This window comes from Vigna radiata, chromosome 3, assembly GCF_000741045.1.
Source record: "Vigna radiata var. radiata cultivar VC1973A chromosome 3, Vradiata_ver6, whole genome shotgun sequence".
Taxonomy (NCBI): domain Eukaryota; kingdom Viridiplantae; phylum Streptophyta; class Magnoliopsida; order Fabales; family Fabaceae; genus Vigna; species Vigna radiata.
This window is the reverse complement of record NC_028353.1, coordinates 4,022,308-4,039,259: the sequence shown is the minus strand read 5'-3', so window position 1 is coordinate 4,039,259 and position 16,952 is coordinate 4,022,308. Positions and strand designations below refer to the sequence as shown.

Sequence of the window (16,952 nt, the reverse complement as noted above, 5' to 3'; positions counted from 1 at the left end):
ATTATTTTCAATTTTATTTATATTTTTTATTATTAAAAATTATTTTATTATTTATTTATTTATTTATTTTATTAATAAAAAAATATAAATATATATATATATATATATATATATATTTATTTATTTATTTTTATAACTTAAAAAATATAAAAATATAAATTACATTTTTTATTTTTATTGATAAAAATATAAATTTTGTGATAAAAAAGTTGTCTTAAAAAAATAATTATTAATTTTTATGTGAACAGTTATTTTTATTAATATTTTATTATTAAATAAAGTTTTCTTGACAAGATGAAACAATTGAACTTTAGAGAAAATATAAGAGTAGATACAGTTCTCACAGTTAACTGAACTGTAACTGTTATAAGTTCAGTTTTTAAAAACTGAACCATAAGATAGTATACTCAACTGTTACTAATAAGTTCAGTTTTTAAAAACTGAACCATAAGATAGTATACTCAACTGTTACTAGAAATGGATAAGTTATTTTTAGTACAATATAGTATCAGTTATTTTTGTCCAGCCCTTATGATGTTATACAGTTTGTTATGTTATCCGGTTTGTTATGACTAAGGGTAAAACAGGATAAAATAGAAAAAAGGAAAAGCTTGGAGTGCATAAAGAAAAACGTGGAATGCGCCCGAAGTTCAAATCTATGAACTACACCCCATCTGTAATAGCGATCCAAAAAGATTTTACATATTATAAATTAGTTTAATTTTTATTTCACTTGACAACAGCTTCTGCCCTTTGACGTTTTTTGTTTTTAGGCTACCAAATAACAAAAGTTTCAAATTACAAAGCATTTTTAATTATTTTCAACTAGAGCTTTTTAAATATTTAAAATTCAATAAATTAGTTTGACGAGGAACAACATACAAGAGTACATAAACACTCTTTTAAAACGTATTTTTTTGCTACTAAATAAATAATAACAACGTTATAATTCATATCATTAAGTGCATACTGGATAAAGAAAGTCCACGTCATTTTGATTCTTTTTCAATACACGTATCCAAGATACTCCAAATCATACTCAATTCTTGGGCAAAAATGAATCCACCTAGAGTGTAAACTTTGTGTACTCAGTCTTGTAATGTCAGCTAAATTTAAGGTCTACACTAAATCAGTAAAAACCCAAAAATATGGACCACATACCCGAACATTAGACCCAAAAGCCCATAGGTAAGCCAGCAATTTGTATTGTATATACAAAATTAAACGAAGACAACATTTACTAAATAATCAATAAATTAGTAACAAGATTTATCCAATAGATTTATCATTTCCCTAAATACTCAAGAAATCATAATCAACTACAAGAACAATTTCATTTCAATTAAAGCATAAAATACAACTAAAAGCATATCACATAATCAATAATACATAAGAAACCAACAATTTACATTAATCCTAATTGAAACCCTAATTTGGAAGAGGAAAATTAACCACCAAAACCATAGAGAGTTCTGCCTTGTCTCTTAAGTGCATAAACAACGTCCATGGCAGTAACAGTCTTCCTCCTGGCATGCTCAGTGTAGGTAACAGCATCACGAATAACATTCTCAAGAAAGATCTTAAGGACACCACGGGTTTCCTCGTAGATGAGACCACTGATTCTCTTCACACCACCTCTGCGAGCCAAACGGCGAATAGCAGGTTTAGTAATTCCCTGAATGTTATCACGAAGAACCTTCCTGTGCCTCTTGGCTCCTCCCTTTCCCAATCCTTTTCCTCCTTTTCCACGACCAGACATTTTCACACTTCTCTTTTTCTTCTTCTTTTCTGATTCTAACTGTTTCGAATTGAAATGCGGAGCCGCCAGGCGAGGGTTATATAGAGCCAACTTGCCATGAATAGGATTTGTGTTTTTCGTCTGGCCGAAGGGAAAATCCACGTTGGCCGTTGATTGTCATCTAATCCACGGTTGAGAACAGTGATCCGTGTCATTGCCATTGGTTCGTCACGAACCGTTTATCGTGTAAGATCGACGGTGGATTCGACTCACTAACTATTTAACTATTAATGACTCGCTCTAGGTTTGAATATTGAGAATGTAAACTCTAGTATATTATAAAAATTAACATACTATACTAATTTATAACTGGAAACTCACTGAACCACAAATACCTCATCATCCACTCACGACAAGGCAAAATCACCGTTATGAATATTTAGAAAACAATTACTGTAATATGTAAATTTAATCCAGAATTAATTTAAACTCTTGAAAAGCCATAACAGAAAATCTTATTTTACAAGTCAACTTCATATACACACTTGTCTAAAAAAATAGTTGTTATTTCGTAGGTAATTCTTCTTGAAGATAATTGTTGTAGCTATGTAAGTAATTTGTACTTTTAATTATCAATAAATCGTAACACAAATTAATGTAAAATAAAAGTAAATGAACATTTATTATACCTCTATAAACTCATCATATGCATGAAATGTCTTTAGAACATCCATCAATATTGAAGAAAAAAATGAAATAAGTTTTTAGACATTAAATTTTAATTTTAAATTAAAATTTGTTTTTTAGTTAAAATTTTGATACATTTTAGTTCTCAAATTTTAAAAATAAATGAATATAATTATTATTTTGAATGTGGTCAAAAACTTTTTAACTATATCAACAACAATCTTAAGATGATTGACTAACCAAACATAAATAAGATATCCTATATTGAGTACTTGATACCAAGTACATGTAGTTAGTAGAGTTCACATGTTGAATATCAAATACTTTGTAAATGATGAATTACCTTTTGTAAAAGGCTAACAAAATAATATTTCCTAAGACATGTAGAATCATTGTCCTTAAGAACTTAGAACTAGCAAGGAACTCTAAACAGAGTATAAGAATAACCCAAAATAATTTTAGAAGAGGAAAAGAACTAAATAAAGAAACTCAAAAAAGAGGAGAATGAGAAAGAATGAATTTGGTGTATTTTGGAATGGGAGAAGTGGTCTCTGTTTATAGAACTAAGGGAGAATCAATAAAATAAATAAAATTAAAAAACATAAAAGTCTTAATGTTGCAGCAATTAAATTTTGAACGTTGCTACTTAAAATATTAACTTTGCAATCAATAAAAAAAATTTTGCTACTATTGCCAAGGTTAATTTTCCAAACGTTGAAATACATCAGTTTCATATTTTGTAATATAATAATAATATATTATAACATTACCTATTAGATACAAAGGGTTGCACTCCCGAAGGAGTAACTTCAATATATTGATGATCGAATATGGAGTGATGTGTTCTCCAAACCGAAGACTAGATAGCATTTATTACAGGAGTCAAGTATTTTTTGTTGGTATCTATCTCTACATGTCAAAGACATCAATGCATTAGGTAACTTAGCCAAAAATGATTTCAAATTGTCATAAGTAAGATGGTTATGGGCCCATAATCGATATCCACCTAGATGAGGACCCATGGTTAGTAAAATATATTTATAAACATTTTTTGATTGAGTTTTGATTTCACTTTTGCGTTAATTGTACTTTGACTAAAATCTTCAACTTGAGCATCAAATAATCTTTTGCAAGCACATCATCGTTCGATAGAAGATAAGGGAGGTTTGGAGGACAAGTAACCAATAGTAGGAGCTCATGAAGTCGAATGAGACTCATTGCAGGATACCTTCGACTTTGTAAGTATAATTCTTTAAACCAAATATGCTAAAAAAAATTGTGTCAAACATGTTTTTCAACTATCGTCGAAGCAAAAACTATGAAACAGTGTAAACAATTCAAATACTATTAAAAAACACACCTAACACGTCAAGAAAATTTAAGTAAATAGCTTGAAAGAACAAAATTCATTCATTTTTAAAGTTTAGAAACAAAAATGTATAAAAAGTTTCAAATATGAATGAATTCCAATTTTGTGTCAAAATTTAGATATTAAAATATATTTAATAAAAAAATTTAAAGATTGAAAAGATTTTATTTTAAACAACCATTGATTTCAATTAATCGAGAAATATAATTATTTTCAGTTATATATATATATATATATATATATATATATATATATATATATATATATATATATATATGAATGAGTTTGTTAACACACGCACGCCTGTTTTTGAGTTGGTACATTTTAACAATGTGTACCGGATTACAGTAGACAAAAATATTCTCATATATTATGGATTCTAAGTTTTAAAGTCAAGGATATTTAAATAATTTTCATTCTCAAAACTAAAAAAAACCCAAACCCCTACTCACCTCTTTCATTCCTCTGAATCCTTTCTTTTCCATCTCTCTCACTCCAACCTCTGTCATTTCTATTGTATTCCCCAATTAAAAAAATTCAGAAACACTAGTTGTTAAGCAATTTCTTACAAAAAATGATTCTATAATGAGTTTTCATTTTATAATTTTTGTCTTATCTAATTTTATCTAATTTTCACAAGCATAATGACATATGAAAGAATTGGTAATTCACTTGGGAAAAATCAGAAACACTCACTATTAAACAATTTCTTACAAAAAATGATTTTATAATGAGTTTTCATTTTATAATTTTTGTCTTATCTAATTTTATCTAATTTTCATCAGCATAATGACATCAGAAGGAATTGGTAATTGGCATGAAGGTTTTTTAAGAGATGACGATTCAACATCTGCAGATGATGAAATTAGAGAGGTTAGTGAAGATGATGAAATTGAAGAGATCTTGAATGAACCTTTTTGCCTGAAGGTTAATATGTCAATGACTCATCTCTTTACAAAGATAAATTGTTTAACGACCAGTATTTCTAATATTTTTTTCAGTTGGATCTACCATAAGATGATAGAGAAAAGGTTGGAGTAAAAGAGATCAAAGAGAGAAGATTGAGAGGAATGAGAGAGGTAGGTAAGAATTTGGGGGTTTCTTTTTTTTTTTTTAGTTTTGAGAATGAAAATTATTTAAATATCATTGACTTTAAAATTTAGAATTCATAATATAAGAGGATATTTTTGTCTACTATAATCCAATACATATTGTTAATATGTATCAACGGAAAAATAGGCGTACGCGTGTTAACAAACTCTATATATATATATATATATATATATATATATATATATATATATATATATATATATATAATTTGATCTTTTAAAGTACTAATATTATATAGTTAAAATGTTTTTTTAATAATATTTATTTGATATTTTTTATCAAATTAAATTTTGGAAACTTTTTTGCTTTAAAAATATATTTCATACAAAGATAAAAATATATAATTAGATTTAGAAAATTAAGATTCAAATATTGTAAATATTTAATTGTGACATCTTGCTCTCTGTATATACAGTACATGAATAAAATAAAATAATAAGATACTTCATATAATATATCTTTTGTATCTCTTTCAAAACTCCTAAAATTTAAATAATAGTATCAAGAATAATTGTTCTTATTCATGGGATCCAACCATTATTCTTACAATGTCTAGTCATTGTTTTTATGAGACCTGTTCCACTTTTTGATTGTGAAAGTTATGATTATGAGTGGTAAGATAGCAAACTTATCTAGATGAGTTAAATTTAAGAAACATTATGGATAAGGATGACATGAATAATTCCTTGCCTAAAAATTCCATCATAGCCCAAATGAATATAAAAATAAAAATAAAAAAGATAGAGAATGGAAAGAAAAAATCATATTTGTTTGTAGATGTTTCATAAATAATCCTAACTAGGATCATGATCAACATAAATGTGACACCAATAATTATTACTGCAACCAAAGGTAATCTCATTCCCTATTTTCCTTAAAGAGATTCATCCCCCGATTTCATTTTCCCCCATTAGTTTTAATATCGGTGCTTATACTTTTTGTTTATACACAAATATGCAATACCTCTGTTTTGTAGTTAAGTAACTTTGATTGAAAAACTAATGAAAATAGTAAATTTATTCTAAGATTAGAAGATTTTTGTTGATGATGTGTTAATTTATTTTTTGCTATCATGGCAATATAGCAGAGTAGAGAACAACATAGCATATATATTTTTGCTATCATGCTGGTAGATTTTTTGTAACCACTAAGCTTGGTTTTTATGGAAATACTCCATTAAGGTTTGTTTGACTTAAGGGATTCTCCCATACAAGTAGCTCTTTTACTTGATTGTGAATCTTTATTGTTTCTCTCATCAAGCTACTACTACAAAATCCCAAACAACCATAATGAAAAAGCATTTGACCTTTAAGCATCTCCTCATCTGTGTTGTTGCAAGCCTTATTAGCCATCTTCTCTAGATCATGGAGAAAAGAATAAGTAATATTTTTTACCTCTTCATCTCCATTCCATATCCAAAATGCATCTTTCCTGGAGCATTCCTCTATATCAATATCAACAGGAAGATTTATATTCTTTAACTCATTTTCAAGTTCCTTAGAAGACTCTATCCTTGTTATCTTTTCAAGGCAGTTCAATATGAGGCCTACTTTGTTCTTGACATTTCCCACATTCTCGTTAACTCGATCGCAGAGATCCACAAAAAATGTTTCATCTTTCTCCAACATTAGCCTAACTTTTTCCATTGAGTAGGCCACAAAAAGTAAGAGATCCACCATTGTTGACAGGGATTCCAACATGTTTCTGTAGCAACCATTATGAAATGGAATGAACCAAAAATTTGGCTCTAATTCAGCTTCCATCGTGACGTCTTCTAATTGATCGACTACAGATTTCAGCTTCAAATGCTCATCTTGTGATGCTTGATAGTAAGAAGACGACTTCTCTTTTTCACTAGGAATAACGATAGTTTGGTCAATGCAATGTTGAAGAGATCTCAAGCATTCTGAAAGTTTACCTTTTGCTAGAGTTGAAGCTCTAAAAGGATTGAAAAGTATCTCTACAATAACGAAGCAAATGAGTCCAATTGTGGCCTCAACAATTCTAACAAATGCAAATTTACTTGGTTTTTCTTCGTGGTTTATACCAATAACTAATAAAGCCCCTGCAACTGCTGAAATGCCACCAGCTCTACCATACATTCTACTGTACATAAGAAAAGAAGAGAAAAAAACCCATGGTAGAAGAGGTAAGAATCTTATACCCATACATCTTTGAAAAACGAAGCAACAAAGAACTCCGTAGATTGATCCCATTGCAGTTCCTTGACCACGTGCATTTGCTAGTGAGAAGGTTGAATGTCGTCCAGTCACGAAGCAGAGAGCAACTGTGAGTCCTGACCAATATCCATTTTCCTTGTTATATGTCAAACCAAGAAACATGGCAAAGCCTAATGAAAGAGAGGCCTTAAGTGGAAAAACCAAATTGGTTTTTGAGGGAAATAAATTCATCACAATCTCTTTAATATTGTTGCTGCTCCACTCAAAATTACCCTTTTTTGAAGTTTTTATCGGCATGGGATCCATTTTATTTACAATGGATGATGAGTCCTGTAGGAGTAAATGCATGCAATATAAAAAGAACGAGGTTGGGAGATCTTTATAGGCCATTAACAAATTTTTAGCAAAAATGTCTTTTTTCATCTCTGATATTGCAGCTGCATCAAAATGAGCAAACAAGTTGGATTCTTGGCTTAATTTTTTGTTGAATTCTCCTCTACATTTCAGCAGTATACCTTTGAGATCCTCATCGATGACCCTTTTAGGAAAGGTACAAGTTGACAGAGCAATGCCCATAGCTCTTATCGGTAACTCCAAGTATTGTAGTTTATCTTGTACATCAATCTTATGGGAGTTGAAAATTCTTCTTTGTGGTTGTTCCCAATCCATTGTGTCCTGTTTCATAAAAACATCAAGACCAAATATTCAACTCTTAGGAAATTAATTAGTTGTCTGGTCCGAAATGATTTACATAGATTTAGGTTAACTCACAAGTTTACTCCTAATACTTTGTCGAAGCTTGACTCCAGTAGCAGAGAGAGACTTGGCTAAAGTAAAGTAACCAACAACAACTGAGTTGTTTGAGGCAGAGATCACCTTTATGTTGCAATTTAACCTCTCACATAAATTATGGATATATAGTTCACACAACTTCCTTTTCTGAAAATAAGATAGATCCATTGCAAGTGTTTATTTTTTGTATTTTTGTAACAAAACAAAACATCTTCTTGAAAGGAATGTTATAAAACAAGATACTTTGTTCCATTATCCTACTGCCTTTCCAAAATTTGTCCTTATAAATTATTTCAAATTTGTTGCAAAACAATGTTAATGAGAAGTTAAAAAAATAAAGAAAATAATGATTATTTACAAAACAATCATAAAAGTTGCGCGTGGTATTTAAGATTGTTCTAAAGAAATGTGTAATATATATTTAACAGAGAAATGAAAATGGAAAAAGGAGGTTATGTAAAACAAAAGTTGACTTATTTCTTGTTCGTTTAGTTTAGTTGTATATATTGGTTGAACTTGGTTATATACGGAGGGTTTATTCATAGAAGATTATGTATTACTCTATAAAGAAAAATAATTATTTGATATATTTAACTTTTTTATATTTATTTGATATTATTTTTTTATTTTTTATTTTTAAAATATAAAATTTTATATTTTTTTATTATTTTATTTTTATATTATGTGTTAAATGAATGTAAGAATGTATTATAATAGGATTGTATAATCATAAAAGAAAAAATCTCTTTAATAATATTTTTTTATAATTTTTTAACAACGTATATATATATATCCATTTGTGATTGATTTATTTCAAATAATTTTTTAAAATAAATTCAAATAGATCCATAAAATAATAATACATATTTTGTTGTTAAAAAGTTATTAAAATATCATTCTCCAATCATAAATACAAGAAACATGCACACACGGCCTATTGCTCCTATGATGTGGTATTGTCAATAAAATTAATGAGTGTGGGGAAGTGTTGGGTCCACTGTTCTTTCACTTCACTTTTTACTTTCAATTCGGGTAATTTCTCAGTCTTGCCATGCCAGATTTTTGGAGAATTCTCATTTTTAAAGATTAGCTTGGTCCAGGGATTCCTTTACTTTATTACGAGGTCTGACTTTTGGGGTGCTAATCCAACTCCTAATACTCATTCTGATCAATCAACTAGGAGAATCTATTATCTATGTTCATATTCTTAAAAGAAGTTATTCAAAGATTAAATTATGGTAATATTGCAAATTATACATTATACAACTTGTTTTCACTTTGCTTATGTTTTTTCTTTTGAAATTTCATATTAACTGAGTTGGAGTTAATATACTTGTTCTAAATTTGTTATTGGTCTTTCTAAAATTTCATATTAACTAATTATGAGTATAACATAATTATAGATAATATTTAATTTTTTTAATTTTATATATATATATATATATATATATATATATATTATTTTACTCTTTAATTTTATAATTTTTTTTCTTTTTTTATATATTCAACTTATTTTATATTCATGAAATTCATTCCCGAGATATTTTTTTCTCTATGAAAGTATCAATTACAGCTATTCAAATATTTTTTATATCTCACTTTTAAATGTTTTTACTTTCTTTAATTTTTTTATATTATTTATTTTTTATATAAAAATATTTGTTTCTCAATTACAAATATTTAATTGAATAAATCTTTCATTTAGTAGACAATATAAAAAAAAAAACTTGTAATTTTATTCTCTTTAATCTTTAATTTTTATTTCATTTAAAAAACTTTTATTTTTTTAAAAGAATTTCATTATCTCTCAATAATTTCACTAGTTCATATTTAGTTTATTTTAGATATTCAAGGTACTGTTCATATTATTATATCATTAACTATATTTTTATTTTCTTCTTTACAATTTGTATCAAATATTTTCTAAAACACACATTTGATCAATTTTGCTTGTTTTTAATATTTTTATTTGTTGTTTATTTTATCAATATAAAATATTAATTTGATGATTTTTAATATAACTTTTTTTATTTTCTAATTCCTTATCATAACTATAATTTTATCATCACAATAAATTGTATAAAAACACATTTTATTTACTATAATATAATAATTTAACGTCATTGTCTGATTTATCATCATTCAATATAAATGAAGCTATATGATAAATTTTAATTATTGTTAGTTTAATCACTATTTCTTTTACGATTTCATTCAACTAAAGTATTATAATTTTTATTAGTGCATAAAAAATATTTCATATTAGAATTTAGATAAAGGAAGGAAGAGACATTTAAAATATTTTTAAACTTGGATATTATTTTTATAATTTTTAAAAGAATTTCAACTTTATTTCGTATTTGTAAAATTAATAAATGTTTTGATTTTTATGAAATTTTATTCTATACTTTAATTTAAAATGAATACAATTATAATTTTTTTTATAAATATTTGATATTGAAGAAATATTTATAAAGAAATAAAAATAAATCTTTTTGATATTGAATACGTGACAGTATCATATTTTTTTTATGATTTTTTATTTTTTTATAAAAATCAATTAATATATTAAAATATTAAGAAAACGAAAATAGAGACAAATACAAATATAAAATATATCTGTTAGTCGGTTAGAATGATGATGAAACAATGCTATACCATTAAGTATGAGTATATAAAAAAAATACAATTTAAAAAAAAAATGAATATGAGATAACTTAACCTATTTCATCCTGTCAATTATCATGTATAACTTTGTTAACTTGTGTTATATATGCTAATAAAAGTATCTATAAATGCTTAAAGAGGGTCACCTAGTAGATAGGGAACATTAAGTCCTTCTTTCCAGATTTTCAACCTCCAATTAATTAGTTAACTGATTTTTACTTTCCTACTATGTTAAACTATGAAAGATATTAAAAATTATATATAGTTAATGTTAAGAATTATATATACAGTTATCTTGTCCTGATGAATCACATTACTCCTTTAAACTAAGCAATTAGGACCTGTACTTGTAACTTTTTGGAATCAGAAAAAGAAAATGTATATTTAAAATTGGAAAAAATTTCTTTAATAATTATTTTTTTTACAATGTATACGTGACAGTTTATGATTGATCTGTTTTAAATATTCTTTTAAAATAAATTCAAACAGATCAATAAAATAATAACACGTGGAAAGTTGTTAAAATATGATTGTAAAAAAAGTTGTTAAAATATGATGGTTGTTTAAAATTTGGCGTTAATTAATAACATTGGAAAAGTAGAAAACACCTGGGAAAATAGAAAGTTGGTGGAAATGTTAACATTTGGGTGGAAAACAACCAAATTTTTAATCTCATCAATCTGATTGGTTAAAGCTTCTAATGCACCTAGAATGAGAACTTTAATGGTGAAAATGATACGTTCAAAACTGTTAATGTGATTGAAAGAGTTGATCTCATAAGACTGTGTGCATCACCTTGCTAAGAGCATTGGATTTCAGAATGATAAAATTATTAATACCTGAGAGTAGGCGAAGCGAGGGGAAGGGCAAGGAAGCAACATGGCGAGAACAGAAGCGACAGCTCCAAGGGCTGTGGAGCAGACCACATGAATTGTGTGCATGGCCACTCTATCTTCAGCACCATCTATGGCAGTCCTAACGTAAACGTTTACTAGCTGTCCAAACGCTATCTGCTTCGTGACCAAGTGGGTGGATTCAACAGGCAACGCAACGAGAAAACCAGAAATTGCCATGGCCAGTGCAGCCACTAGATTCGTGAAGTTTTGTGGCCCAATCAACTGAAGAGCGAGCAGGGAGAGTATCATGACCTGGATGCTCGCGCAAAGCACGTGCCAGCAACCTCTTAGTGTGTCACCGAGTGCAGCATCTGACACTATGAGGAGCGCGGTTGAGTATGTGAAAGCTGGGTATGTGAGGTAGCGTCGGAGTGGTGCAGGCCCATAAAGGTAGGTGCAACCTGCTATGGTGCATGCCAAGGTGGTTCTTAGTGCAGACCCTACACGTGTTCTCCACACCTCTGACCTTGTGTCAGTGATTGAAGAAGAAGATGTTTCTGACATGGCTAACCAACACCACACACTCTCAAGTTTTGTTGACCGGTGACTGGGAATGGTGATTTGTGAGGACATGCATCCCTAAATATAGTTTCATATTGCTTTAAATGTTAGCCTTATTCATCATCAAACATTGCATTAAGGCATGTTCCTGTCAGGTATTTACTTACTGTTTCTATAAATTAAATGGAAATTATATGTTTCTTTTATTTAAGGATTTGTGAATAAAGAATATTTAAAAAATTTTGAGATTTTATCTCTTCTTTGATTTAAAGAAATAAAAAAATATAATTGTTTCGGTTTAATATGGGTCGAGGATTTGTCGAGGTTGCTAAATTGTTTCGTACTTATAAGCACTGGTTGCCAAAATGGTTTATAAATGTTCTTAAGCCGCTCGGTAGTCTTTTTACGGTAGAGATGACAAAAAAAATTCGCGGACATGGGTATTTGTACCTGTGAATAACGAGTAACAAGTATTTTAATATCCGGTTCTAAACGGGTTAAGTATTGGTAGTATATTACTCGATCCGCAAGTACCCGTTACCTGCAAAAAATAATAAAAGAAATTAATTTCTATATTTTTTAATTAAATTTGATTAAAAATAAAATAAAATTATATTTTATTAGGTTAAATTTAATTAAAATTAAATTTTAATTTATATTATATATATATATATATATATATATATATATATATATATATATATTTTGTAATTTTATTTAAATTTTATTTTAAAAATCTATAAAATAATCTTTTTACGGGTATCCGCGAGTTTTAAAATACTTGCGGGTATTTTCTAATCGGGTATCTGATGGGTAACAGGTCGGGTGGCAGGTACATTTTTATTCGGTGAATCAGGTTACAGGTCAGTGTCCGACCCAACCCGTTGTCATCCCTAGTCTGGGTTGTAGAAAGCACTTTGACATTCAAGTAAGTAGTTCTTTTCAATAATTCTATAATGAGATTGAATTATGAAAATGTATTTTTTACCTCAATCTCAACCTATATTTATAAACCTCTAATGGACTTCTAATTAAATCAAACCATCAATTGTCCATTAATGGCCTTTATTATTCTTATTAATCACTAATCAATGGTTTTTACTGCTTTATTAATTACCCATTAATTACCTTAATTACTGTCTCTATCAATTGGTTACTAGGTTGTTGGTTGATTGTCCTGTCCGCTGACTAGTCGGGCGGTCATAAAATACACAGGCCCCCCAAGCCTAAGCAACCTCTTCACTTAGAGAGGTGTGCAGGGGTTATCACGAATATGGAAAGTTCGTTCGTGTTGTGGTGGGGAAGATTGTCTTTGGGCCGAGCATTCGTGGGAGTTGTGGATGATGGTAGTTACCATCACAATTACAAAGAAGTGGAACCAATGTGAGTGGGACACGTGGATTTTCGGGATTCATGCAGCCGGTGAAACAAAAGGTCGCGTGTTTTGGATCTTTGGATTAGGATAACATCAACGACCGAGATTGACTTATGAAAACTACTTTTTTAGTTATGAACAAAAGGTGGGGTCATTGTCATTTCACGCCTACACTTTTTCTCTCTTCTACAACCGAGCGTTGGAATCTTTCTTTTATTTCAAAGGTAATAATTTGTCCGAAGAACTCTTGTTGTCTGAGGAGTTAGTAGGGAGGGGAGGTTAGGGATAGGTTGATGATGCAGTAGAGTCGTCATCGTTAGTTGGGTCTTTCATTCTACGGTCGACCGTGTGGGAAGAGGATTTGGTGGACAACGGAGTGTCCATGCATATAAATAACAAAGTTGTTCCAATTGCAGAGGATGCAAATCAGGCCGAATAGGAGTTGGAGGATATCATAGAAATAGACACGGTTAGGGAATGGGATGGTACGATGGCTCTACCTCCACCCATGCCAGGTTATAATTGGGCTCCTAATGAAGTAGGGTTGTACGTTCCTCCCTTTAGTACCGATTTGTCTTTGGACAAGTTTAAGGATCGAGTGGACCTGGTGGCAGGGGCTGGCAATGCTACTTTAACATCATTGTAGGAGTTTACCAATTCAGTTATGAAGGATGTTTTCTCACTATCAGGACGAAATATCAGAATCTAATTGTATCTAGAATAAGTATCTAAGAAACTAAGCACCTGGTAGTCAAGCACTCCATCAACTAAACCATCGATACTTGGGAGAGGGTAGACATCTTTAAGGCATGCCTTGTTGAGGTCAGTGAAATTTGTGCACATCCTTCACTGATCGTTCACCTTCTTAACCATTGCTACATTAGCCAACCAAGTAGTATATATGACTTCGCGAATGAAGCCACTTCTAGGAGCTTCTTGACCTCGATATCCACCGTTTTTCCCTTTTCTTCGCCTAATATTCTCTTCTTTTGTGCTATCGGGCGTGCTTCTTTAAACAAAGTCAGATTGTGAGACATTATGTTGGGATGTATGCGGTGCATGTCCGCAACGGTCCACATAAGCAGATCAACATTAGATTTGAGTATTGTGCTCATGGAAATTTTCTTGGTTCCCATAAGGCTATTGCAAATAGACATCACCTATTCCTCCTTTTGTCCCAGGTTGAACGGTCTCACTTCTCCTAAGGGCTCCATTTAGTCTTCGATATTAGTTCGAGGATCTAGGTCGGTCATGGAAACCTTTGAACGTTTGACTCTTCAATTAGGGATGAAGGGTTCAACTTTTAACCTTCCTACATAACATTCCTGGGTGGTCTTTTGATCAACCTGAATGGTATAAATGGCCCCCTTGTCAAAGGGAAATTTCATTGTTAAGTAAGGTGTCGAAACAATCACCCCAAATGCATTTCAAACATGGCCTACCCATCAAAACGTTGTATGAAGTGTCTACTTTTATCAAGAGGTATCTTACTCTCAGCTTCTTCACATCTTGGTCAGTACCTAGGCACATCCTCAGGTCTACATACCCCCTTGTTGTATCTATGTGCTGCCCTACAAACATGACAATCTGCTCGTTATAAGGAACGATCAGATCTTTCAACAGGTCCATCTTATGAAAGGTTTATTAATAAAGGTTGTTAATGGTGCTTCCTTGGTCAATCAACACCTTACTCACACTATAACGAGTTGTCTCAACTGTGATGAGCATCGAGTCCGCCTGATCGGGATTTGTAGCATGGAAATTCTCATCTGAAAAGATGAATTCTAGCATTGAATTGCTCAAATGCAAGCGAGAGTTGCTCACATGCATGGAGAAACACACAAACTAAAGAAAAGAGAATAAATCAACTTAAACTTTGTTGAAACTAATCAAATAAAACAGAAGATCTTGCCTCAAGGATTTGATATGCAGACAGATGAACAAAAGATTAAAAAACTTAAAGAAAAGATAGAAAGTTCTTAGAAAATGAAAATTAAAAAAAAAAATATTTTTAGATAATAAAACTCATTAATAAAAATTATACATGTTAAATTTTTAATATTAAAATAACTTTCATTATTTAAAAGCACTATAATTCTAAAACATGACTTTTTAGTAAATCCATGCATACTAAATGTTAACCTTATTCAACATTTAAAAGATTTTTTTTCACCACCTTCGTTTTCATAACACATTGATCAAAAATAAAATCTTAAATCTTTGTAACTAACCTAGTCACCATTAAAAAAAATTGACCAATCTGAAATAGAACCAAGACTTAAAATTAACCCGAAAAGAAAATATAAAAAATAAGACAAAGTTAAAAAATACTATTAAATTTAAATTGTTAATTTTAAATGAATCTTGGAATTATCCAATTTTAAATAATCAGATGACTTTTCTAAATTTATAATTTTTTAAAATTATTTACTCAAACATTTTTTCACCAAATATTTTAATTTTTTTATAAAAATAAAGCTGATTTTAGTTTTAACTCTAGGAGGTTTGGTATGAAATGTGAATTGTTTTTAGTTTGTGAAGTTTTCTTTATGGAGGATAGTGTATTTTCTCTTACGGGAAGACAACGTATATTTTGCAAATATTTGCAAAATCTTTCAATTCAAGTTTCATATTTTTTTTTTTTGAAAAAAATCATTGTAGATATAAATTGTCGAATTTGGGTGTGGAGAATAGAGCGCAATATCTCTATGATTATTAATGTGATTTTTTTTTATATATATATATCATCTGGCTATGCGTCATAAATAGTATTTTTTTTTCTTTTGTATTACTTTTATTATGGGTTTGGTGTGGTTATTCCATGTTATTATTCTTTGTTTCTATTTTTATATTTTTTTATAAACTTTTAATGTGATGACAAATAATTGATGTAACGTGAGATTTTAACTTAATTAAGGTGTCAATATCTATAAGTTTGGTTATTTTTTTTTTCAATTGAATCTTTGTCAATTAATATTATTTTAAATTATGTGAGGTTAGTGTTCTTTTGTCACATTATTTTGTTTTATTATCTCTACATTAATAAATGTGAGATTTTGCTGTTAATAAAAAAATATCGTTATCAATGTAAGATGATAAATGAATTTTATTATTTTAATATTTCTATATTAATAACAAAATCTCACATATTCTTAAAATATAAAAACAATAAGTAAGATGACGAGAAAGAATAATAATCATGTTGTCATTAAGAAAAAAGTTAAACCACATAAACTTAAATCATAAGTATAAAAAGATTTAGTTCTCATTAGACATAATTTTTTTTAATAAAACTTAATTAAAAATACATACATTTATGATTATGAGGGACTTGAAACTTAATTAAATATAAAAGTAATAGTCTTTTAAAATTATTTATTCAAACACTAGCATTGTGTTTGAAAAAGAAGAATTCAAAATTTTTAAGACATTCAAATACATTGCATTTGATATGATATAATTTCAAAGTAAATATCATTATTTATTCTCTTTTTTTCCTCATCCTTCTTCTTCTTTTTTTTCCTTTTTCTTTTTTATTTCTTCTTCTTCTTTTTTATTATTTCTCCTCTTCCGCAATTGTCAATGAGTTCATTATCATCATCATTGTTGTATCTCTGCCTTCGTTTTCTCCTTC

At 29.1% G+C, this 16,952-nt stretch overlaps 2 protein-coding genes across 2 annotated transcripts; both read right to left on the bottom strand.

Moving 5' to 3' along the window:
- Window positions 1-1,307: 1,307 nt before the first annotated feature.
- LOC106757896 (histone H4) lies at window positions 1,308-1,821 on the bottom strand. The gene has a single exon (XM_014640749.2). The coding sequence runs from the start codon at window positions 1,757-1,759 to the stop codon at window positions 1,448-1,450; it is 312 nt and encodes a 103-aa protein (XP_014496235.1). The 5' UTR covers window positions 1,760-1,821; the 3' UTR covers window positions 1,308-1,447.
- Window positions 1,822-6,067: 4,246 nt separating this feature from the next.
- On the bottom strand, window positions 6,068-11,946 carry LOC106756905. The gene is made up of 3 exons (XM_014639504.1): window positions 11,386-11,946; window positions 7,859-8,026; window positions 6,068-7,762 (listed from the first exon to the last, which is right to left on the bottom strand). Exons 1-3 carry the CDS (start codon window positions 11,944-11,946, stop codon window positions 6,068-6,070), a joined length of 2,424 nt encoding a protein of 807 aa, XP_014494990.1.
- Between the last annotated feature and the right edge of the window lie 5,006 nt (window positions 11,947-16,952).

Coding starts and splice junctions, on each gene's coding strand:
- LOC106757896 (XM_014640749.2), bottom strand. CDS start 1,759: ATGTCTGGTCGTGGAAAAGGAGGAAAAGGATTGGGAAAGGGAGGAGCC.
- LOC106756905 (XM_014639504.1), bottom strand. CDS start 11,946: ATGTCAGAAACATCTTCTTCTTCAATCACTGACACAAGGTCAGAGGTG. Junction 8,027..11,385: donor CTCGCTTCGCCTACTCTCAG/GTATTAATAATT, acceptor TCTTATTTTCAG/AAAAGGAAGTTGTGTGAACT. Junction 7,763..7,858: donor AAAGTATTAGGAGTAAACTT/GTGAGTTAACCT, acceptor TTTATGAAACAG/GACACAATGGATTGGGAACA.